Source organism: Salmo salar, chromosome 18 (assembly GCF_965601325.2).
Source record: "Salmo salar chromosome 18, fSalSal1, whole genome shotgun sequence".
Lineage (NCBI taxonomy): Eukaryota > Metazoa > Chordata > Actinopteri > Salmoniformes > Salmonidae > Salmo > Salmo salar.
Genome location: NC_138308.1, coordinates 23,680,512 through 23,704,882, shown reverse-complemented (window position 1 = coordinate 23,704,882; position 24,371 = coordinate 23,680,512). Strand labels below are relative to the sequence as shown.

Genomic DNA, 24,371 nt, shown 5'->3' with positions numbered 1-24,371 from the left:
ACTTTCTAATGTATTATGACATTTAGAGTGGGAGAAAAATATATTTTCTACAAAATATACAGTTGAAGTCAGAAGTTTACATACACTTAGGTTGGAGTCATTAAAACTCGTTTTTCAACCACTCCACAAATTTCTTGTTAACAAACTATAGTTTTGGCAAGTTGGTTAGGACATCTACTTGGTGCATGACACAAGTAATTTTTCCAACAATTGTTTACAGACAGATTATTTCACTGTATCACAATTCCAGTGGGTCAGAAGTTTACATACACTAAGTTGACTGTGCCGTTAAACAGCTTTGAAAATTCCAGAAAATGATGTCATGGCTTTAGAAGCTTCTGATAGGCTAATTGACATCATTTGAGTCAATTGGAGGTGTATCTGTGGATGTATTTCAAGGCCTACCTTCAAACTCAGTGCCTCTTTGCTTGACATCATGGGAAAATCAAAAGAAAACAGCCAAGACCTCCAATTTAAAAAAATAATTATAATTTGACCTCCACAAGTCTGGTTCATCCTTGGGAGCAATTTCCAAACGCCTGAAGGTACCACGTTCATCTGTACAAAACAATAGTAAGCAAGTATAAACACCATGGGACCACGCAGCCGTCATACCGCTAAGGAAGGAGACGCATTCTGTCTCCTAGAGATGAACGCACTTTGGTGCAAAAAGTGCAAATCAATCCCAGAACAACAGCAAAGGACCTTGTGAAGATGCTGGAGGAAACAGGTACAAAAGTATCGATATCCACAGTAAAACAAGTCCTATATCGACATAACCTGAAAGGCCGCTCAGCAAGGAAGAAGCCACTGCTCCAAAACTGCCATAAAAAAGCCAGACTACGGTTTGCAACTGCACATGAGGACAAAGATCGTAATTTTGGAGAAATGTCCTCTGGTCTGATGAAACAAATATAGAACTGTTTGGCCTTAATGAATGACGCACGGGGGTGGCAGCATCATGTTGTGGGGGTGCTTTGCTGCAGGAGGGACTGGTGCACTTCACAAAATAGATCGCATCATGAAGGAGGAAAATTATGTGGATATATTGAAGCAACATCTCAAGACATCAGTCAGGAAGTTAAAGCTTGGTCGCAAATGGGTCTTCCAAATGGACAATAACCCCAAGCATACTTCCAAAGTTGTGGAAAAATGGCTTAATGACCACAAAGTCAAGGTATTGGAGTAGCCATCACAAAGCCCCGACCTTAATCCTATAAAACATTTCTGGGCAGAAAAAGCGTGTGTGAGCAAGGTGGCCTAAAAACCTGACTCAGCTACACCAGCTCTGCCTGGAGGAATGGGCCAAAATTCACCCAACTTATTGTGGGAAGCTTGTGGAAGGCTTCCTGAAACGTTTCTCTCAACTATTATTCTGACATTTCACATTGTTAAAATAAAGTGGTGATCCTAACTGACCTAAGACAGAGAATTCTTACTAGGATGAAATGTCAGGAATTGTGAAATACTGAGTTTAAATGTATTTGGCTAAGGTGTATGTAAACTTCTGACTTCAACTGTATATATAGTGCATTTGGAAAGTATTCAGACCCCTTCCCTTTTTCCACATGTTGTTACGTTATAGATGAATCTTGATGAAACCAAGATTGAACTCTTTGGCCAGAATGCCAAGCGTCACATCTGGAAGAAACGTGGCACCATCCCTACAGTGAAGCATGGTGGTGGCAGCATCATGCTGTGGGGATGTTTTCCAGTGTCAGGGACTGGGTGACTAGTCAGGATAAAGGGAAAGATGAACAGAGCAAAGTACAGAGAGAGATCCTTGATGAAAACCTGTTCCAGAGTGCTCAGTACCTCAGACTGGGGCAAAGCTTCGCCTTCCAACAGGACAACGACCCTAAGCACACAGCCAAGACAATGCAGGAGTAGCTTCCGGACAAGGCTCTGAATGTCCTTGAGTGGCCCAGCCAGAGCCCGGACTTGAACCCAATCGAACATCTCTGGAGAGACCTGAAAATAGCTGTGCAGCGACGATCCCTATCCAACCTGACAGAGCTTGAGGATCTGCAGAGAAGAATGGGAGATACTCCCCAAATACAGGTGTGCTAAGCTTGTAGCGTCATACCCAAGAAGACTCGAGGCTGTAATCGCTGAAAGGTGCTTCAACAAGGTACTGAGTAAAGGGTCTGAATACTTATGTAAATATGATAGTTTATTTTAAATACATTTGCAAAAATGTCTAAAAACCTGTTTTTGCTTTGTCATTATGGGGTATTGTGTGTAGATTGAGGAAAAACATGTTTTTAAATAGATTTTAGAATAAGGCTGTAAAGTAATACTGTGTGGGGGGGAAATCAAGGGGTCTGAATACTTTCCGAACCCACTATATACATAAATAGTTTGCAATATCTGTTTTACATGTTTTATTAACAAAACACTTAAATTAAAACATGTCATTATCTAACGTAAGTGTTTTTCCTGGTGGTTAAGGCAGGGGACAGGAAAGACAATTTTCGTAGGATGACCCGAATGGCAAGTCCAACTATACAGGGAGAAACAAAAGCCTTTTGAACACTGACGTGCTTCGACTGGCTGCTTTGTACTTTTATAAGGACATTACTTTTATTTTCCCATGTAAAAAAGACAAACACAAAACTTTGGGGTTTCACATAGCATACCTTAACAGGAAGAGACAAGACAAGCCTTAGAGAGACGCCAACTAAAAGGTAGGTATTAGATGTTTTCCTAAAAACCTTAATGTGATGAGAGCTTAGTGTAAGCCACAGGCGACCTTCGAGGGAATAGAGGGGCTGTTTAAGTACTGGGACAATTCACCTCACTGCAGTAGAAGCCATATTCTACTTTCAGCAGAGGTGCTACCGAAGCTTAGATCAGTAATATAATTTGTATAGAAATACATGATAGATGTGTGACTAGGGGCATGCAGGTGTCAAGTTTTGATACAAATTTGACCTTAACTTCTACCTTGTCTTAACTTCAAGGGTTTGAAGTCTTCACTTTTTTCCCTTTCCCTCCTGCTTTGGCTTTTCCTCCCTTGGAGTATTTGGCTTCCAGGTCAGACAGGAAAGAGTTAAAATTCTGCTCTCTGGACTTATGCTTTTGCTGTTAACGAGACAAAAATAAACACCATTAATGCCTTACCTGAACCCCTAAAACAGTCACCAGTTAAGATCTTGGTTGTGTGATTCAACTTACCTTTAACATCATTACAAGACTGTCATCAGCATCATTGAGTCCCATCTCTCTCTGCATCTCCTCAGCTTCTTGTCTTTCTTCATCAGCCTGGAAGGAAATAACAACAAAGTATTCTCACAAATGTGAACTAAAAAAATTACCAACAGAGGAAGTGAGTGTGTACAAGTATTTGTATAAAGCACACTGTACCTTCTGTCTGCGTGTTTTCTTTTTCCTGGTGCTCTCCTGGGTGAATGCAGGGTAGGCCGTGAGCTCCCCTGCCTGGATGGCTGTCTGTATAAGGGCTGTGATCCTGGGCTCGTCCTCCTGAGAGCAGCACAGGGCTGAGGCCATGATGGCGTCCATGTCCCCATGGTGCTGCAGGTAAATCTGCATCACATCCTGCCTCTCCTCCTCCGTGCCTTTGTACTTCCTCTCAAACTCCTGGATGTCCTTCAATGTGATCTAATGAAGGAGAGATGGTTGTTAGAACACATTCTAATTGTGACATTATACTGGGTGTTTGTTATTTGCTTCCAGTTGGATAAAGAAAGTCAAGAAGCTGGGGAGATACAGAGGAAGATGGTACTGGATGATGCTGATGACAGTCTTGTAATGATTAAGATACATTACTCAAAATTACACACGTCTAGTGACTATTTTATGGCTAAGGTATGAAAAAGAAAAGTTCTCTCAGGAGAGCCTAAAAAGTAAATACGGTGAAGATGTTAATCAGCTTTAGATAGTTATATAGTTAGGCTACCTTAGGGAACAGCAACCTCCAGTACTCCTCCCAGCATTGGTCCTGCTGCAGTGAGTCAGATTCCTCAGCCACAAGTCCCTGCTCATCATACACTGCCCTCTGCTCCTTGTCACTCAACACAGCATATAACTTCCCAAGCACCTGAAAGAAAGGGGCTAGGTAAATACAGTTAAATACAACTCAGATTTGAGTAGGTGTTTTAGTTGACACTTTCCCACCTGAAATTTTTCTGTTGCCTGCAGGTCTTCGGGAGCACGATCTGGGTGAACCCTGAGCGACACCTTGTAGTAGCTGTGTCGGATCTCTGAGTCTGTCGCTTCCTTGGAGACGCCCAGCACCCCATAGAGGCTTGAGGTGTTGAACAGTGCTTGACACTGGTCGAGAAGCCCCATCCCTATCTGTCAACTTTAGGTTAAAAGGGAAATCTGCGATTGAAACTATGAAATGACACATCGAATCATGTAGTAACCAAAAAAAGTGTTCAACAAATCTAAATATATTTAATCTTTGAGATTCTTCAAAGTAGCCACCCTTTGCCTTGATGACAGCTTTGCACATTCTTGGCATTCTCTCAACAAGCTTCATGAGATAGTCACCTAGAATGCATTTCAATTAACAGGTATGCCTTCTTAAAAGTTAATTTGTGGAATTTCTTTCCTTTGCGTTTGAGACAAATCATTTGTCTTGTGACAAGGTAGACCAAGTCCATATTATGGCGTGAACAGCTCAAATAAGCAAAGAGAAATGACATTCCATCATTACTTTAAGACATGAAGGTCAGCCAATGCGGAACATTAAGAACATTGAAAATGTATTCAAGTGCAGTCGCAAAAACTATCAAGTGCTATGATGAAACTGGCTCTCATGAGGACCGCCACAGGAAAGGAAGACCCAGAGTTACCTCTGCTGCAGAGGATAAGTTCATTAGAGTTACCAGCTTCAGAAATTGCAGCCCAAATAAATGCTTCACAGAGTTCAAGTAACAGACACATCTCAACATTAGCTGTTCAGAAGAGACTGCGTGAATCAGGCCTTCATGGTCGAATTTCTGCAGAGAAACCACTACTAAAGGTCACCAATAAAAAGAAGAGACTTGCCTGGCCTCCACAATCACCCGACCTCAAAACAATTGAGATGGTTTGGGATGAGTTGGACCTCAAAGTGAAGGAAAAGCAGCTAACAAGTGCTCAGCATATGTGGGAACTCCTTCAAGACTGTTGGAAAAGCATTCCAGGTGAAGCTGGTTGAGAGAATGCCAAGATTGTGCAAAACTGTCATCAAGGCAAGGGTGGCTACTTTGTTTAACACTTGTTTGGTTACTACATGATTCCATCTTTAAAAATATATATATTTCACCTTTCTTTAACCAGGTAGACCAGTTGAGAACAAGTTCTCATTTACAACTGTGACCTGGCCAAGATAAAGCAGTGTGACAAAAACAACAACACAGAGTTACATATGGGATAAACAAACGTACAGTCAATAACACAATAGAAAAATCTATGTACAGTGTGTGCAAATGTAGTAAGATTAGGGAGGTTAGGCAATAAAGGCAAAATAATTACAATTTAGCATTAACACTAGAGTGATAGATGTGCAGATGATGATGTGCAAGTAGAGATACTGGGGTGCAAAATAGTAAAAAAAAAAAGTGTTGATGTCTTCACTATTATCCTACAATGTAGAAAATAGTTCAAAATAAAGAAAAACTTGAATGAGTAGGTGTGTCCAAACTTTTGACTGGTACTGTATATACAGTTGAAGTCGTAAGTTTACATACACTTAGGTTGGAGTCATTAAAATGTGTTTTCAACCACTCCCCAAATTTCTTGTTAACAAACTATAGTTTTGGCAAGTCGGTTAGGACATCTACTTTGTGCATGTCACAAGTAATTTTTCCAACAATTGTTTACAGACAGATTATTTCACTTATAATTCACTGTATCACAATTCCGGTTGGTCAATGGTTTACATACACTAACTTGACTGTGCCTTTAAACAGCTTGGAAAATTCCAGAAAATGATGTCATGGTTTTAGAAGCTTCTGATAGGCTAATTGACATCATTTGAGTCAATTGGAGGTGTACCTGTGGATGTATTTCAAGGCCTACCTTCAAACTCAGTGCCTCTTTGCTTGACATCATGGGAAAATCAAAAGAAATCTGCCAAGACCTCAGAAAAACAATTTAGACCTTCACAAGTCTGGTTCATCCTTGGGAGCAATTTCCAAACGCCTGAAAGAACCACGTTCATCTGTACAAACAACAGCAAGCAAGTATAAACACCATGGGACCACGCAGCCGTCATACCGCTCAGGAAGGAAACGCGTTCTGTCTCCTAGAGATGAACGTACTTTGGTGTGAAAAGTGCAAATCAATCCCAGAACAACAGCAAAGGGCCTTTGTGTAGATGCTGCAGGAAACAGGTACAAAAGTATCGATATCCACAGTAAAACAAGTCCTATATCGACATAACCTGAAAGGCTGTTCGGCAAGGAAGAAGCCACTGCTCCAAAACCGCCATTAAAAAAGCCAGACTACAGTTTGCAACTGCACATGGGGACAAAGATCGTACTTTTTGGAGAAATGTCCTCTGGTCTGATGAAACAAAAATAGAACTGTTTGGCCTTAATGACCATTGTTATGTTTGGAGTAAAAAGGGGGACGCTTGCAAGCCGAAGAATACCATCCCAACCTTGAAGCACGGGGGTGGCATCATGTTGTGGGGGTGCTTTGTTGCAGGAGGGACTGGTGCACTTCACAAAATAGATGGCATCCTGAGGGAGGAAAATTATGTGGATATATTTAAGCAACATCTCAAGACAATTGAAGTTAAAGCTTGGTCGCAAATGGGTCTTCCAAATGGACAATGACCCCAAGCATACTTCCATAGTTGTGGCAAAATGGCTTAAGGACAGCAAAGTCAAGGTATTGGAGTGGCCATCAAAGCTCTGACCTCAATCCTATAGATAATGTGTGGGAAAAGGGTGTGCGAGCAAGGAGGCCTACAAACCTGTCTCAGTTACACCAGCTCTGTCAGGAGGAATGGGCCAAAATTCACCCAACTTATTGTGGGAAGCTTGTGGAAGGCTACCCAAAACGTTTGACCCAAGTTAAACAATTTAAAGGCAATGCTACCAAATATTAATTGAGTGTATGTAAACTTCTGACCCACTGGCAATGTGATGAAATAAATAAAAGCTGAAATAAATCACTCTACTATTATTCTGACATTTCACATTCTTAAAATAAAGTGGTGATCCTAACTGACCTAAGACAGGGAATGTCTACTAGGATTAAATGTCAGGAATTGTGAAAAACGGAGTTTAAATGTATTTGGCTAAGATGTAAACTTCTGACTTCAACTCTATATATATATATATATATATATATATATATATATATAACACTAAGGGCTGGAGAAATGTAACCACATAACGTTATAGCCAATGATTCTTGAAGAATATAACTTATAAATCACTCATGAGCTTAGTTCAACTGCCATACACCGTCAGAATCCAAAATACAATATTGTTTTACTCCATTGTTTGTAAGCAATGACATTTTAGGCTAACACTGTATAGCCTCAAAACATGATTAACACTGCAATTGTATTCCCATGGATGTTCAGTCCTTGTAGCTACTGTATGTATGCATAGCTAGTTTTGACCATGAATTTTGAGTGGTTCGCTTACGTACATGACTACATTGCTCAGCCCTCTTGTTTACCAAAACAGTGAAATGTCACCCCTTTGTTTTTTTTTTTTTAACGCAGTGCAGAAAGCCCCTGTAAATTATTTCAAAACAATTATTGTCTGCATACATTATTCATAGCGTTATTTGTAATAGCGTTTTAAAACCTCTACCTACCTCGAAATCTTCTTCTTTATCAAAATGGTGGATATCTGGTTGAAAGCTTCACTTGCTTTGTTTACAAAATTTGGCGCGCTGTGCTGTCAACGGAGTGTACGTAGCGTCAACGCACCTCTCTTGGTCACGTTTTTCAGCGTATGTTACATTTGTGTGGCTTTCACGAGTTACCACAGCCACAAAGTCTATCGTAAAAATAATGAAAAACGTGTTTAATATGTCATAATTTATGGTTAGTGTTAGGCATACAGTTAGCAGTGTGGTGAAGGTTAGGTTTCAAATCTCATTTTAAGAAGATACATTTAAAAATGGGCGGGGTAACTAGTGACGACCCATTTGTGTCAATAATTTTAGGCACAGGTTGATGAACACCCATTCTGTCTGTTGAAGCAGGTACAGTGATTTAACGAGTGGAAGGATGGTCGGGCACAGCATCACAGTGCTAGCTGTGCCACAAGAGATTCTGGGTTCGTGTGAGTCCAGGCTCTGTCGTATGAAACGCCGTTTGGGTCTTAAAGCACGTGGTCAAAACGCGATTGGTGCGGCTGGCTTCCGGGTTAAACGGGCATGGTGTCAAGAAGCAGTGCAGCTTGGTTATGTGGTGTTTTGGAGGACGCACGGCTTTCCCGAGTCCGTACGGGGGTGGCAGCGATGAGGCAAAACTGTAACTGCCAATTGGATACCACGAAATTTGGGAGAAAAAGTAGTAAAAAAAAACAGTGACTTAAAGAGCGACTTCGCCTACAAAACTTCTCGTTCTGAAAATGGCCTATGTGGAATCGATATGAGTCAGAAACATTTATTCTAGTGTCAAAATTGACTACAAAGTGTAAATAGGTAAATGTTGGTCATAAAGTCATTCTTGTCCAAAACTGAGATTGATAGGAAGAAAAAAATGTAACTGAATGAAGGATATCCTAACAGTTTTCCTTGGTCCCAAGTAATCATCAATTCGGAGTAGCTGCAGGCGATGCCATTGTAAAGCCCAGGGTCAATTTTGTTTGATATTTGTCGGTGTTATCCGGGATCCTTGGGACATACCTATCCTAACCATCCCTTACCATTTTAAATGTCAACTTCAATGGGGTAGGTACTCCCCCCCCCCCCCCCCCCAAGTACCCCGGATGGCATGGACCGTTCGATATCCCTGGGGCTAGTTAGGGACGATAAGTCAATTATATAATGTACATGGGACAATATTTTAAAAAGGTCAACTGTGCCAAATTTCAATGACCTAAAAACATCAAACCAGAAATTCATATATTAATTTAAATAATTGAATTAGACAACTAAAAGTTGTGCAACATTAAAATATTGTCCCATTTACATTGTGCAATTTATTGACAGTCCCTAACTATCCCCAGAGATAGGCTATCCAAAGTCCAAACAACTTTGCCACTATCGCACACCAGCCGGCTGAAGCTAACTGGCAATATAATTTGGCTACCTGTTCCCACCTTCAAACACACACAAGAGACACCCACATCAAACCACACCCAAAAACCAACTCAAGTTTGAATTCAGTCATGGCCGCTAGCATTTCTTAATGAGGTCAAATCAGGAAGTGCAGTGATCTCTCAATCATTATTGCCTCTATATCAATAATATTGTTATCGAAAGTATTTTAAATCATGTTCTTTAGATTTGAGATATTTTTTATGATACATTTATGATCTTTAGTCTTACTCTTTAGTTTTGTAGCAATCATCCAAGTAGCCTAGAGATAAATAAATGCAAGTTAGTATAGGGTAGGTGTGTGTTGATCTCTCAATTTGTTTTCTTAACTAACTAAGCAAAGAGACAAGTCAACCAAAAGAGGATAGTGATGAATGTTGATACCAGGATACAGATACCTAATGTGTGTTTATTGGTGTATTTGAAGTATAGCACAATAATACATCAACGACAATGAAGCTAGTCGCTAACAAATGTTATCTACTTCATGCGAAAGCAGAACACAAGATACACATTGACTTTGCGCTAAGCATCAATAGATTACCCTATCTGTTTCAAGCCTGTAGAATATTGAAACAAAACAATGCAGCACTAAATATATACTGTAGGTTCTTGCCATAAGTTCTCTCTCCCCATTGCAAAGTATAATCAAATCTCTATCTGCTTCTGTTGCATATTTTTTGGCACGGTCTTCACTGAAAATTTGTATTAATCAAAAACGTATATCCTCCTTTGTACTCAGTCGCACAATTAGTACCTGGACAACTGGCACATCATCAACAACTATGAACAAAAAGACAAAAAGCACAGGTTACTGAAATGGAATGAATTTTGCTGGTGTGCAGTCGCCCCTCTGCTACTTCTACCCAATCCATGAGTACCAGTGTTCAAATGTGACCACTCTTCAGAGGGTGTACCACATTTCTTAACAGTCTCCCTCATAGTAGAATGACTTTGTCATGGTAAGTCTTTGTAAATCACCTCTTTGTTTAGTCCAATGCTGCTGCAGACTGAGACTAGGAGTGGGCAGCAGCTCAGCACTCCTTCCTGGTTCTTACTGTCTTGCTGCTGTACTTTATGGGGATCCCCCAGCGTCTCATTAGATAGACATCAAATATGTAGGCCACCCCAGGCTCCAGGCCTCCGATCACGGCTGTCGTGACAGCCCGTCGAGGGTTGAGCTCCTGGAAGTATTTACACAGGACCCTCTCAGTGTCCGACCGTGACTCAGGCCCCAGGCAGGGTGCCGTGCCTCCCTTCTTCCCCCCCCCCTTACCCAGCCTCTGGCGGTACACGCAGTAAAGGCTCCTCTCCTCTGTGCCCATCCAGGCCAGGGTGACAGATTTACAGCTCCTGAGCCTGTTGAAAGACTTTATCTGCAGAGTGGAGGGGAGCGAAGGTATCCCTTGACGATGGTAAGTGGAGGACGCCTGCATCTTAACAGAGGCCTTCAGCACTCCTGTAGCAGCTTGTCTGGGAGCCGCCGTTCCCGCTTTCTCCAAGTGGATGAGGTAGGAAGGGCTGCCCTGGAGCCAGATCTGAGCCAGGTTTTCTCCCACAGCCTGGGAGCTCAGCTCTTTGCCCTTGCTGGAAACGGTGACGTTGATCTTCTCACTGCTTCCGCAGCTCTGTAGAGTGAGCAGGCCACTCTGTTGCCAGCCCCGGGGGCGGAAGCTAAAGAACTCCCCAGAGGTTGAGCCTCCATCCCGGAAGGTCACCCACTGGAGCTCCCCTTCCCTAAGTGGTGTGATAGCTGGTCGGGCCTCCTCGTGTGTTTGAGCGAATGTTCCAGTATATGCTGCACTGGTTCCATTTAGCCTGTCAATCAAAAATACGTCAAAGTAGTATTGCGTGTCAGGGACGAGCTCAGAGACAGTGCACACGCTCTCTGTTCCCTTACAAGCACATTGGAGATGACCATAGTCGTCACGGAGCGCAGCGGGTGACCGAAGCTCAGTGTCAGCATCCCACTGCTGCCACCACCAGTCTTTGAGAATCGGCCACACAGTTACTTTCCTCTGTTTGTTCTTCTTCTCCCTTTTCTTATCTTTCTCCCGCTCCTTCCTGATGCCCTCCTGGGCGGCACAAAGGTTGCGGTAGTTATGTTTGCGATTGACGAGGACACAGTAGTCATAGCTGCGTTGGGTGTGCAGCCTTTTGAGGGAGGCACTGGGGGCCCAGCTGAGGGTGACACTGGTCATTCCTACACCCAGGGTGTGGACACGGGAGTCAGAGGGAAGCTGTGGGAAGGCCCAGGAGGTCCCAGAGCCCTCATGGAGGTACACAGTAGCCCTGGTGTCCTGGTCCTTGGACCGCAGCCTGAGGATGTAGATAGATGCTGGGGCGTACGAAGGACCTGTGTACGTGTTCATGGCGTTGCCAGTGTAGGTGTGTATCTTGGCTTCAGTTCCAGGTCCTCTCCACCACACCTCTGGCATACTCTTCTTGGTACTCCCTGTGCAGAAAACACTGTTAAGCCACACGTCATGAAAATTCTGCCTCATACATGCACAGTGCCACACACAGACTTACACTAACTAGACAGAACATACTCTCACACCCATTGAATATAGTCTTACAGTTCAATATGTATCTTGATTACTTTTAATTCATACAGTACTCAACTATAATCAATGAAGTGCTAAAAAGATTTTACCTTATTCATATGAACCCCTTTTCACCATAAGCATTTATAGTTTCTCCTGACATAAAGGGGAACGGCACCTGCTGATTTGGCCTAGTTTTTAGGCTTGCGCCTCAAGAAATGCTGGCGGCATTGAGTCACTGATGTGATCTTTCTGTCCGGTTTTGCGTCCCCTTTGGCTCGTGCGGTGGGAAAGAACTTTGTGGGCTTTACTCCGCCTTGTCTCAGGGTACTAAGTTAGTGATATCACTTTGGTGCGGGCTGTGCTTTGGCAAAGTGGGTAGGGTTATACCCTGCCTGGTTGACCCTGTCTGAAGGGGCCACAGTTTCCTCAGACCCCCCGCAGTCTCCAGTATCAATGCTACAGTAGTCTATGTGCTGGGGGCAAGGGTCAGTCTGTCCTATCTGGTGTAATTCTCCTGTCTTATCTGGTGTCTTGTGTGATCTTAGGTATGCTCCCTCTAATTCTCCCATCTCTCACCGGACGCCCTGCCTTGTACCGGACCTGCTGTTTTGACCCCCCCCCCAATCTACCGCACCTGCTGTCTCGACCTCTGAATGCTCAGCTATGAAAAGCCAACTGACATTTACTCCTGAGGTGCTGACCTGTTGCACCCTCTATAACCACTGGGATTATTATTTGACCCTGCTAGTCATCTATGAACATTTGAACATCTTGAAGAACGATCTGGCATTAATAGCCATGTACTCTTATAATCTCCACCCGGCACAGCCAGACGAGGACTGTCCATCCCGCAGAGCCTGGTTCCTCTCTAGGTTTCTGTGTAAGTTCCTGCCTTTCTTGGGAGGTTTTCCTAACCACTGTGCTTCTACATTGGCATTGCTTGCTCTGTGTTTTTAGGCTGGGTTTCTGTATAAGCACTTTGTGACAACTGATGATGTAATAAGGGCTTATAAATAAATGTGATTGATGACAGCAATGGCAGAAGCAAAACATGAGTTGGCTTGGAGGTGTCGTTTGATGTGGGTGTATCCTTTCCACCACCAAGACACCCATCTGACAGAACCTTGCCCGCAGCCGTTTCCCCCAAACTCAATCACAACAAACCTCCTGCAGGTTGAGTTCAATAACTACAGGCAGATGTATGGTCAGATGCTGGAGGAAGTTGAATAGGTCAGTGTCCTACAGAGTGACATGGGAAGAATGCAATTGCTGAATTTATGTAGATATTCTAAACTAAGAGTTTTGATCATTTTCAAATGTAGTAACAGGCCCATGTAGAATAAACAACCCTTCAGATAATAAATAAAACATTCAGAGTACAGATTATTGTATGGGACAATATACAAACCTTACTGAGGAAGATCATTTGAAAAATAAAATTGAGTAAATGTATGCATCGGTTCTCAATTTTGTTATTTGTTGTGAAAATCAAATTTGACAGATTTTTAAGGTTGTCATTAGATTTGGGGTGAGATGGGGTCGGCAGCGGGTGTCCCCGCTGAAAAAGTTTTAATACCACTGCCATAGAAGCAGTGTTCAGCTAACATAACAATGTGCACCTTTCATTGTCATTCCCAGGCGATACAGATACTGTGCCAATTGGTATTTTGTTTGGTGGCAATGGGGCTACCTTGGCAAACATGTCAAGTATGGTCATACCTTCCTGTGTGTTGTACTGTATATAACAGGAGTTCCCTGGTCACAGTGCAGAATACACAAGGTTTCTCTCTCCCCATATTGACTGATAGCATTCAATAACAAACAAAAAAGACAATACAAATAAGTTGTGTCCAGTTACATTTTAATGCTGAGTGCCAGGTCTCCATTCAAAAACATCAGTATCAAGCCTGTCTGTCAGTCTGGACTTCATCACATAATCTTGCAAGTCTACATGTGCTGGCTCCATATATGTTTCTGTGAACACATAGGTAACATCTGACACACAAAAGGGTACTATGTAGAAGTTTGAACAGGTCAGACTAAACCTACGTGAGTCTGGTCTTGCCATCGACGACCGTTGGTGAGCAGGCAAGAGGTGAGGCGAGGTCTTTGCCAGAGCCCCGTTGATGGGCATAGCAGCATAGATCAGCTCCTGGCCCCTTATCAAAGATACTGGTTGGTCACACACACACACACACACACACACACAATTACATTATCAATGGTGGTTATGACTAGCCTGGTGGAACCAACCTGATCACTGCGTTCACCTTTCTATTTCACTTCAGATATCATAAAATGTGAAGTGAAGTAGAATGATGAACACAGCAATCAGGCTGGTTCCACCAGGCTAGGTTATGCCCTGGACACTACATGCATCTAAGAATGAGAAAATAAGCAACAAATAATATCAGTTTACATAAATCATGTTTCACAATTGGGTTATCAAATGTATCAAAGTAATGAAATGGTTTACCTTCTGTATGTGTACAGAAGGTGACCCTGTGAAAGCAGTTGCCGCCAATAGGTGAAGGTTGCTAACCAGATACTTGCCAACATGTGATTGACTGTTCCATTCATAGGAATGCTCACAGCCAGGGCATGTCTGCATGATGCTGATGAGGGCCCCCTTGTTGGTCTTCTCTATGCTGTATGATTGGCTGTAAACTGGACAGCTCTCGAACAACTGTAGAAGGCAATCTTATGAGGTGGTGTTGACAGGGTGGGCCTGTGACAGCCAAGTAGTACATTGCATTTTGTTCTAAAGAAAAGACAAAGCTTTTTGCTAATGCACTTAACCAAAATGTCTCTACTAAATGTATTTGCTTGGCTGGGGAATTAGTCTACTAGTTTATCCAGCAGTGTATTTTTTAATACAACTTTTCACATAACACACATTCCCTGTCGTCGTTGATGAAGCCGACTGTGTCATCAGTGCAGTAACTCGGGCACTATCAGAGGCCTCATGATGGCGTGTCCTTTTCATCTTTGAGGGAGAATGTCAACAGAGGTGTCACATGACACAACTTTATTATGAGGTCTTACTTTACAAGCTGTGAAAATAACAAGTGAACTAAATTATTTTTGGAGGTCTCTAAACCATTGCAATCACATTGCTGGACATGTTATGATACCCACCTTTGCTCCTTTTGGTAGGTCCATTCATGACCAGGGGATCAGTCTGGCACCCAACTGTGCACTTTATCTAACAGAAAAACAGGGTCAACGATTATCATCATCCCTCAATTATAAACAGAGCTCGAAAAATAACGTAATTTCATTTCTATGTTTTACAGATGTAAACTGACTGACACAAGATTGGATCATTTTCAGGGCAGTGACGCCGTTACACTATGCAACCAACTATGACATATTTTGCTATGGCCCTGGGTTGAGTTTGTTGCTGCTAGTCACTACACTGTTGTCAGACATGAGTTAGCTAGTACCACCATAACTAGCTGCATTCAGTATCTATTTGTGCCCTACATAAGTTGCATCTCGCCTCGGAGGCTAATGTGACAGTTTCGTCTAAATTACACTAATTTAGAGCTGCATAGAAATATGACTACATTGTTAAAGTACGCAAATAATTATTAGGAAACAACTTTGCCATATTATGATGTCATCAAATTTACTTTAGAGAGATGCCAATGTTGTCATTACTGTTACTAGAAAAGTTCGTCAAAGATAGCTAGCAATGCTAACGTTACCTAGCTAAAATATGGTGCTTTCCTCAATCTTAGTTGGCTGGCTATCTGGTGACATCAGAATCATTACAAAAGGTGTTGCTACTAATTATTTGCCTTCTTTTGAAATGTTATCGTGTTTCCAAGCCAAATCCGAGTTGTATTGAGGTAGGCTAACGTTAGCTTGGTACCTAACTAGTTAGCTAAAGTCAGCTATACTAGCGATCACAGTGATAATGACGATCTAAATATACATCACCAGCAGTCTATGGTCTAGCTACCGGTATACTCACCACCACTGGAGACCGCAATAAACTCCAACCACCTATTCCGCGTGATAGGGTCCTTCCGCAGGGCATGCAAACCATAGTTGTTGGCTGTGCAATCCGTATTGGGCTTTTCACGCCGTGATCCTTTGAACGCGTTGAGGGCGATGAAATAATGAAGCGACGTGGGCGGAGGGGTGATGTGCACATGGAGCTTGGAAAAAGGGGGAATGATATGTTGACGTCGTAATCCAAACCCAACCTTAATTTACTCGTTGTGAAGCGCGGAGGTTCCAAACTCCGTTTTAGACGATACTGACTTTATTACCAAATGTATCCAATTACACCTTTTAGTCAATTTTGACACTAGAATAAATGTTTCTGACATCAATGACACACATACTGTTTTCAAAGGGATTCGTTGGTTTTAGGGGCAGTTACTTTTTATTATGGAAATGAAAGGGTTCCAAATGTTACACAATCAAACTGAATAATTTAGGCAGAGTTTGGGAAGCCTTGGGTTCACATACTGAATGATTTACACTGAGTGTACAAAACATTAGGAACGGCTTCATAGTATTGAGTTTACACCCCCCTTTGCCCTCATAAAAAGACTCATGTTTTGTACACTCAGTGTCTGTGTCTCTGTTAACTTCATGAAGCTGTCTGTCCATCTAGAATACCCACTGATGTTAACTAAGCAGGCTGGTGAGGTTCATGGAGGATGTTCATTGTTGGCATAAAAAGGCTACTTTTGTGTTTAATTGATGCACAACCGTAGATTATTATAACATATAAATGAATGTAGTTATGTAGCTTAGATTTATCTGTTCTCTATTTTGTCACTCAAGTTATATCTTTGCAACTCTTGAAGAGATTTTCACCAGATATGCTCTATTTCGGGTTTCACTTAGCCCATAGCATCACAAATAAAAACCGCAGAGTCTGATCTTGGGCATGAATATGATACATTTTCAATGGAATGTTAAAGGTCTGACTTATGCTGAATTTCAGTTTATACTGTACAGGGTAGAACTTGCATGACGTTCTATACAAACCTATCTATTTCGCTCTCAGTATGTGTCTTATTTGAAATGGCAAATGTTTTAACTCTCTCATTCTCAAGTACTGGCAATACTTCAGTCTAATCTTTCTTACATTCAGGAAAAAAAGTGTGGCATTTAGATATATTACTGTCCTTCTTGCTTTGAAATTAAAGAAAGCAAAAGGTAAAATGCTTGGAAAGATTGTCCAGTGATATACTAAACCGGTTTTATTCAGTATCCTGGGCTCAGTACTGTGTGTGTAAGAGAGAGGGAGAGAGGAAAACAGAGATGTGGAAAGAGAGAACAAGACCAATGGAATGATTAAGTCTCTCCTATCTTGTAGACATTTATGACCAGGGTTAGTCTTTTAATGGCCACTATGTCAAAAATAAATGTCTCCAGTTTGAATTGGATTGTGGTGTAATGAAACCGAATTGATATGAATAGGAATTACATGTGAGAGGGTGTTGTGTGTAATTGCTTTTATTGTCTATCAGTGTTTCACACTCACAGTGCAGACTTTTAGGCGGTTTGTCCTTCAGGGTTCGGGCTTCAAGGGTCCACTCGATGGGGAGGTCACAGGGACTGACGGTCACAGACATCATCGCAACCTTCTTCTTCAGTGTGAAGTACAGCCTGCACGAAGATAGGTACCACACAAAAAAGGGATTCCACTTCAAATGTTTTCATGCATTTTTTGTCCCACACTTAGAAAGGTACTGTAACATGTAGCCACTAAAGCATTTAATAAATGTATAAAATATCTATCAGCTTTTTTCTCCATACACTGATAAACCCATAAAGTTAACAAGGAGAGGTCAACTAACAATCTGTGATGAGCTTCCATGGACCTGCGCTGTACAGATAGAGATCTCTTTGCTCACATCTCCACATTAGACCCACCATATCTCTCTACTTAGACATTATAGTCTCCTACAAGCTTATTGTTCATCTTCACAATATAATTAGATTTAAACTCACCAACTGACCATTACATCATTATCACCGACTGATTCTGACATCATTATTTGATCATCTTTATACTGTCACCAACATCACTCATCAAGGTGAGTCATTCAATATCGAGACATAACATAATTGACCTCTATGTTATCATAGCCTCCAGAATATTTACTCTGCCCTTTGAAAAGTATCGTCCTTCTTTTACATGTATGTTCTGGATCAACTGGTACTGTGCTGCTGTTTGTCAACAGCTGTGCCATGCTAAAGTTATGACGGGTAATACTTGGTTTAATTGATTGATTAATTAGAATCATCATTAGCAGATTTTTTTCTCATTTTCTAAAAATGTTGTTTCATTATGCACAAATGCATCAATGGACAGACTGCAGCTCACACGGATGCCTTTATTACAATTTACAGCTCCCAGTGTTAGAGCTCTACAACTGGCACTGATCAGCAGAGCCTGGGCCAAGTGGGCTGCTCTTCCTGCCCATGGGGCCACTGCACTGAACCGCTGCCTTTCCAACGACTAAAGGAATGGCTATTAAGATTAAGGCTGTCATTGTTGTTGCTCAAACCCATGAAGAATTACACAGGAAATCACCATTTAGGTACCTTGTAATTATAACCCTTTGTAGTGACAGTATAAACTTGGACAAAGACAGGATATTAAACAGAGGCCACTTTTAAGTATTTCAATCTATGTCCAGGACATGGAACATAAACATTTAGTGTGCAATACTATCCACCTCCCCTGATGGGGTCTCTGTGCTGTACCTCCGGGTGCGTCCTTTGGGCAGATGTATGGTGGTGACCTTTCCATCAGGCAGCCAGGCGGTGGGGCGGAGTGGCACCTCGTTCTCAGGAGCCAGAGCTGAGTGTCCTTGGGGCCAGGGAATGCCACAGAGGAGAGACACGGCCAGGCAGAGATACCAGGCCATCGCTGCCATCATTCACACTCAGACACCACTATGCCGTCCCCCAGGAACTGAAAGAACAGGGGAAAGGTAAACAGCATCGATCAGTTCCATCACATAGTTCTGCTCCTACCATTCATCAAGTACTAAAGAGGTCTAGTAGCAGATGATTCATTAATATGAGGTAACATTTCCGCAGTTCACACGGAATTATTCATGCAGGAAAGCAAACTTTACTCTGGATCTGTATGGCGCATCTTGACACTTGGTGAAAAATCCATCATTGTACGACTTTCAAAGTGTGAAGTGGATTGCAAATATTACTCAGAAGTGGATTCCTTTGAATTTACTGTATATCTCTATTTATAGTAAGGTAGTTCAAATGGGTTTGTTCTCTAAATATAGGGTATTTTTTCATGGTCTTTACAATCCTTGTTATTGGAGAAAAGCAGCCAATTTACTTTGGATTGACGTAAACAACACCTGGAGGTGCTTTAGTATAATCCAATTGGAATACAGATTCTTTTGACAAAAGCAGACAAAGCTGCAAGAACTTTGAAACCGTTTTCAGATTGGGATGTTTTTTCTTTGCTGTTCTTGCTGTTGTGATGATTTGTAGATATGATTACAGGTCTTGGCTCTTGTCTCCAGAGAGAAAATGCATTCGTTCAAAGTCACAGTCTTCAAAAACGTCCTTTTGTTGGCGCTTGTTTGTCAGCGTCAAGGCTGTGCCCTGCAGATCAGATGACAATCGTACATAGGCACTAGGCAGATGAATCTGAGTCTTGATCAGGCCCTGGGACCTCCAAGTTCCACACCAACAACAGCTGCATCATTACAAAGTATGGAGGATCTCATTATCTCAGTAGAGGAGTGAGCAACCCATAAAGCTTTTACAGAGAGGGAGGGAGATGGGGAGAAAGACAAATGAGAGAGGGAGGGGGAGTGAGAGAGAGTAATGAGAGAAATGAGAGGAGTGTAAGGACATGGGATCCAGAGCAATAGAGAATGAGAGTAAGGGAAGGACATGGGGTCCAGTGTAATAGGGAATGAGAGGAGGGGAAGGACATGGGGTCCAGAGTAATAGAGAATGAGAGGGGGAGGACATGGGGTCCAGAGTAATAGAGAATGAGAGGAGGGGAAGGACATGGGGTCCAGAGTAATAGAGAATGAGAGGAGGGGAAGGACATGGGGTCCAGAGTAATAGAGAATGAGAGGAGGGGAAGGACATGGGGTCCAGAGTAATAGAGAATGAGAGGAGGGGAAGGACATGGGGTCCAGAGTAATAGAGAATGAGAGGAGGGGAAGGACATGGGGTCTAGAGTAATAGAGAATGAGAGGAGGGGAAGGACATGGGGTCTAGAGTAATAGAGAATGAGAGGAGGGGAAGGACATGGGGTCCAGAGTAATAGAGAATGAGAGGGGGGAGGACATGGGGTCCAGAGTAATAGAGAATGAGAGGAGGGGAAGGACATGGGGTCTAGAGTAATAGAGAATGAGAGGAGGGGAAGGACATGGGGTCCAGAGTAATAGAGAATGAGAGGAGGGGAAGGACATGGGGTCTAGAGTAATAGAGAATGAGAGGAGGGGGAGGACATGGGGTCCAGAGTAATAGAGAATGAGAGGAGGGGAAGGACATGGGGTCCAGAGTAATAGAGAATGAGAGGAGGGGGAGGACATGGGGTCCAGAGTAATAGAGAATGAGAAATGGAGAGAGACTGTGACAGGAAAATAAGAGAAAGTGTGATGGAAGAAGGCACACAAATTAAGCTAAGTGGTGTTTACTACAGCTCCATGTCTAATGGGCTCATAACTGGTGCCACATGCATACTATAAACCAGACCTCTGCCCCCCACCCCCTCTGTCCTCTTCTCTCTCACACACCCCTGCTCTCGCTTTCTCTCTCTGTCTCTCTGTGTCTTTCTCTCTCTCATTCAGACTTGTTTTTTCTCTAAATGTGCCTGCTGATAAAATATGCATACGTCTCCTCAGCAAATTACAGCCAAAAGGATAACCCTTTTAAGTTCCAGAAAAAATCCCCCTTTGGATCCATGTAGAACCCTTTTGGGGTCCAAATAGAATCTTCTGTGGAAAGAGTTAGAACCCAAAACGGTTCTACTTGGAACCAAAAGGGTATTTCCTGGAACAAAAAAAGGGTTGTTCAAAGGGTTCTCCTATGAGGAAGGCCTAAGAACCCTTTTAGGTTCTATACAGCACCTTTTTCTCTAAGAGTGGAGAGAGAGAGAGAGAGAGAGAGAGAGAGAGAGAGAGAGAGAGAGAGAGAGAGAGAGAGAGAGACAGCATAGTGATCTTAACCAAAGCTCTCTATAAATACACTGCTTTACACACACGGTCCTCACGGACATTCTCCTGCCACAGGATTGGGGCATTGAGTTTATTATCATGTCTCTCTTTCTTCCTCCATCTCTCATTTCTGTCTCATTTACAGTAAGTCGCTCCTATCTAATTTCTTCCTTTTTGCTTGTTTCGTTAGTTTTTCAGCACTAAATGAACATTTACATAAATCCTTCTACTTTTCTCTTGTATAGCCGCTATCTCTAATCAGCCTTCACTGTGTCTCGGTGCACACAGGCCTGGAGTCAGTTTCAGAGTGCTCAGTCCTACTGTAAGTTATCAGTATAGACATGGTGTCAGATGCCTTCTGTCCTAGACTCAGGGGTCCCATCTGCCTCCTGTGAGTGGGTTGGAGGGACAGATTAAATGGCATGGGGGGGAGGGGGGGTGCATGATATGGCGAGGGGGTGGGAGGTGAAGGCTAGGAGGAGCTGGACCATGATAAGATTTTTTTACGGCTGTTTTTCTACCCCATTGCTAGTGTTTGAGTGTGTTAGCCTTCTCGCTCGCTCTCCCTCACATCCACCACCCCTTCTTTCTCTCTCTCGCACACACACACACACACATGTGCATGCACACAGATACGCACACACGCTCTTGCTGGATCTTCATTGCATAGGTCCTCTTTCCTTCTGCTATCACTTCCCACTACACATTCACACTTAGCAACTCTTATGGGGAACTAGAGGAACAGACTAAGATACAGGCTGACAGAGAGACACAGAGAACGAGGCAGTCTGACGGACAGAGAGCCAGACAAATTATTAACAGACCACCAGTCATAGTCAAACATTCAATGGTTTAGAGGAAAGCTATATAGAAAATGATGTAAATCAAAATAAGAAGAACAACATAAAAGCTTCACTATCTGCGTCATCTATTTGTCCCACCGACAACAAATGCAAAGTACTCCAAACCCCCACATAGCTTTCTCCAACCTCCTGAGACTGAGAGAAAAAAAGGCTCTGATGTAGAAAACAAGTTTGAATAACATCCAGGCTTGTTTATCGATGTTAACATTTCAAGATGATGCACACACAGGCACTTGACAACGACAACATGCGTGTCCTTACCTCACAGTGCACTCCAGAGCAGAATACGAAGGATGAGAGGAGAGATGGACAAGAGGAGGATGAGAGACGGACGGGAGGAGGAGCTCGAGTCAACACTCAGGTTCTTGTTGGACGCCCCCTTCCCTTCCTTGGGGTTTGCCTCTCTGCTTTAATAGGTGTCTGGCTACCACAGCACAACTCCCAATGTGTGTGTTCAGGTCCCAAGGCACAGTATTGGGTATCTGCAGGTCCCACTCAGTCACACGTGGAGCCTTGCTCTGTACGTGTCCTAGAAGATCTGTGATCGCTATGTGAATGTCAGCCAGTCCGTGAGTAAAGCTTCTATCTCTTCTCCCCTCTTCTCCTCTTCTCCTCTCTTCTCTCCTCTTCTCCTCTCCTCTTTTCTCCTCTTTTTCTCTCCTATTCTCCAGCCCTGTTCAGAGCTCACTGGCAAGTGAGCAGCAAAAGTCGAACAGAGGTAGACACACGTGTGTTGTGTTAATGTGTGTGTGTGGGGGTGTCTGTTCAGACTGAGAGTGACTGAGTGAGTGGGTGAGAGTGAGAGGACGGATGGTGAGGTCGCAGAGTGGGGGTGGTGGTGAAGGGAGTGTGCGGGGGGGGGGGGGGGGGGGGTGTCAAGAGCAATGGCAGAGGATGGGGAGAGGGTGATGATACAAAACTTGCCCACATTAACCATTCACTGGAGGATCTGATAAGATCTGTATTGATTATGAACTGGGAGCTTGAGATCACATCTTGTTCTGCCATTTGATTTGGTGCCAAGAGTTTATCTAATTGAATATGAACACAAGAATAATGGCTTAACAGACAGAAGACATGTCAATGAAATACCACTGTGTCCACACCAGCCAGTGACAGTAGCACAACACAGTATAGCGTGGGGCAAGCAATGTCTAAAGCCTGGAACTAGGTTGGAGTGGTGTGGTGTGAGGAGGTACGGAGCCACGTAGGGGACAGGTACATCTCTCAGAGGAGCAAGAAGCACATTGATATCAGTGGCTCTCCAACCCCACCCAGCCTTCCCTCTCATCTCCACACAAAGACACACAATGGAGAGCCTCATGTTGGTACTCTCTGCTCCGGTCTTTAATCAATATCGTTTGCATTGTGTGCTACTCCCCTCTCTTTTCCCTCACCAGGGCTTTTCTGACCCATTCTTTAGCTACTTCAGCAAGGCTATTGAGGAGCTCTGAATGGAGCCAGTTCACCCAGAGGGGGTATTGTCTGTCATTACACTAACCTGAGAGCCCTCTGCAATATGGGGGCTTAAAGCAATACCATCTGCAAATGTATTAATGAGAATATTAATGATCGGAGCAGTATCAAAATCTGTCACCCTTTTAAGGAAGGACCCCTCACTGCTGCTGGACTCTTTCAAAGCTATCAGCTCTCCCCCTATTTCTCCCTCCCTGGCCCACTTTAGAATCCCTCTGAAGTTTTAAAAGTTGAAAATCTGGCAGAGCACGATATAGCTGATGCTTTGAAGGCTAGATTTTGATTGACCTTTGGGGGTTATAGCCTATTTACAACTGACTGCGTGTATATTATATTTATTTCAGTGCTGCTGTTTAGTGGGGGGGAAATGGATCAGCATATCCGAAAGTAATGTCAGGAAAGTATTTCCTGTTCCAGAATCCACCTCTGTCCCCGTTGTATCTGTAAGGTAACTCAGCTTGCCTGCTAGCCTATGACAGGTATACCAGGTCAGACACCCACAAAATGCAGAGCCTCTCTCCATCTCTCATTTTCTCTCTCTTTCTTTGGTGGGGTCTGCACCATCAGAGCTGGCCTGGATATTTCTTTTGATCCTACAGCTTTCCCTCTCTTATATTGCCCTTAATAATTTATCAACAAACTGTCACTGGACTAACTCCATCCGCTGAGAGCGACAAAAACCAAGAGAGAAAATTTCATTTAAATAATTGCATGAAAGAAACTGCACAATTGCCACTTTCATTTATTATTTATGTCTGCTTACAAGTCATGCATAATGCAGGCACCGTCTTTATGACGATCATGTATTAAATGGAATATTTTTAGGGTTGGGGGCTCAGTTGTACGGGACAAACAGCATGGTGACTGTTTGTAGAGTGACTGGATGTAGCAACACAGTGCTGTGACTGTGTTGTGGAGTGTTGCCTGGCCAGTTTGAGATAGAGATATTTGGCAATGTTAACATGTGTTTCCCATGCCAATAAAGCCCTTGAATTGAATTGAGAAAGAGAGAGAGAGGTTGCTAGCTGACAATGGGTTAACAGGAATCTTTATTTTTA

At 42.9% G+C, this 24,371-nt stretch overlaps 2 protein-coding genes and 1 long non-coding RNA gene across 5 annotated transcripts; all 3 read right to left on the bottom strand.

The window, feature by feature from the left end:
- Positions 1-2,369: 2,369 nt before the first annotated feature.
- Positions 2,370-7,959, bottom strand: LOC106577057 (dnaJ homolog subfamily C member 9). Of its 3 annotated transcripts, none has more exons than XM_014154763.3 (7): positions 7,789-7,959; positions 4,138-4,324; positions 3,920-4,060; positions 3,367-3,621; positions 3,178-3,264; positions 2,947-3,084; positions 2,370-2,503 (listed from the first exon to the last, which is right to left on the bottom strand). In XM_014154763.3, the coding sequence occupies exons 2-6, from the start codon at positions 4,309-4,311 to the stop codon at positions 2,959-2,961; spliced, it is 783 nt and encodes a 260-aa protein (XP_014010238.1). In that variant the 5' UTR covers positions 4,312-4,324; positions 7,789-7,959; the 3' UTR covers positions 2,370-2,503; positions 2,947-2,958. The 3 variants fall into 3 exon arrangements, with proteins under 3 accessions (XP_014010238.1, XP_082820931.1, XP_045556842.1); XM_082964805.1 differs by adding an exon at positions 6,031-6,695 and having other exon boundaries at positions 2,370-3,084; positions 7,789-7,958; XM_045700886.2 differs by having other exon boundaries at positions 2,370-3,084; positions 7,789-7,952.
- Positions 7,960-9,632: 1,673 nt separating this feature from the next.
- On the bottom strand, positions 9,633-22,608 carry LOC106577056 (protein NDNF). The gene is made up of 4 exons (XM_014154761.2): positions 22,099-22,608; positions 18,531-18,741; positions 17,302-17,426; positions 9,633-11,698 (listed from the first exon to the last, which is right to left on the bottom strand). The coding sequence occupies exons 2-4, from the start codon at positions 18,704-18,706 to the stop codon at positions 10,278-10,280; spliced, it is 1,722 nt and encodes a 573-aa protein (XP_014010236.1). The 5' UTR covers positions 18,707-18,741; positions 22,099-22,608; the 3' UTR covers positions 9,633-10,277.
- Positions 13,637-17,295, bottom strand: LOC145861732 (uncharacterized). The gene is made up of 3 exons (XR_014381364.1): positions 15,772-17,295; positions 14,931-14,997; positions 13,637-14,478 (listed from the first exon to the last, which is right to left on the bottom strand). It is a non-coding gene; the product is annotated as an uncharacterized LOC145861732 (long non-coding RNA).
- Positions 22,609-24,371: the final 1,763 nt, after the last annotated feature.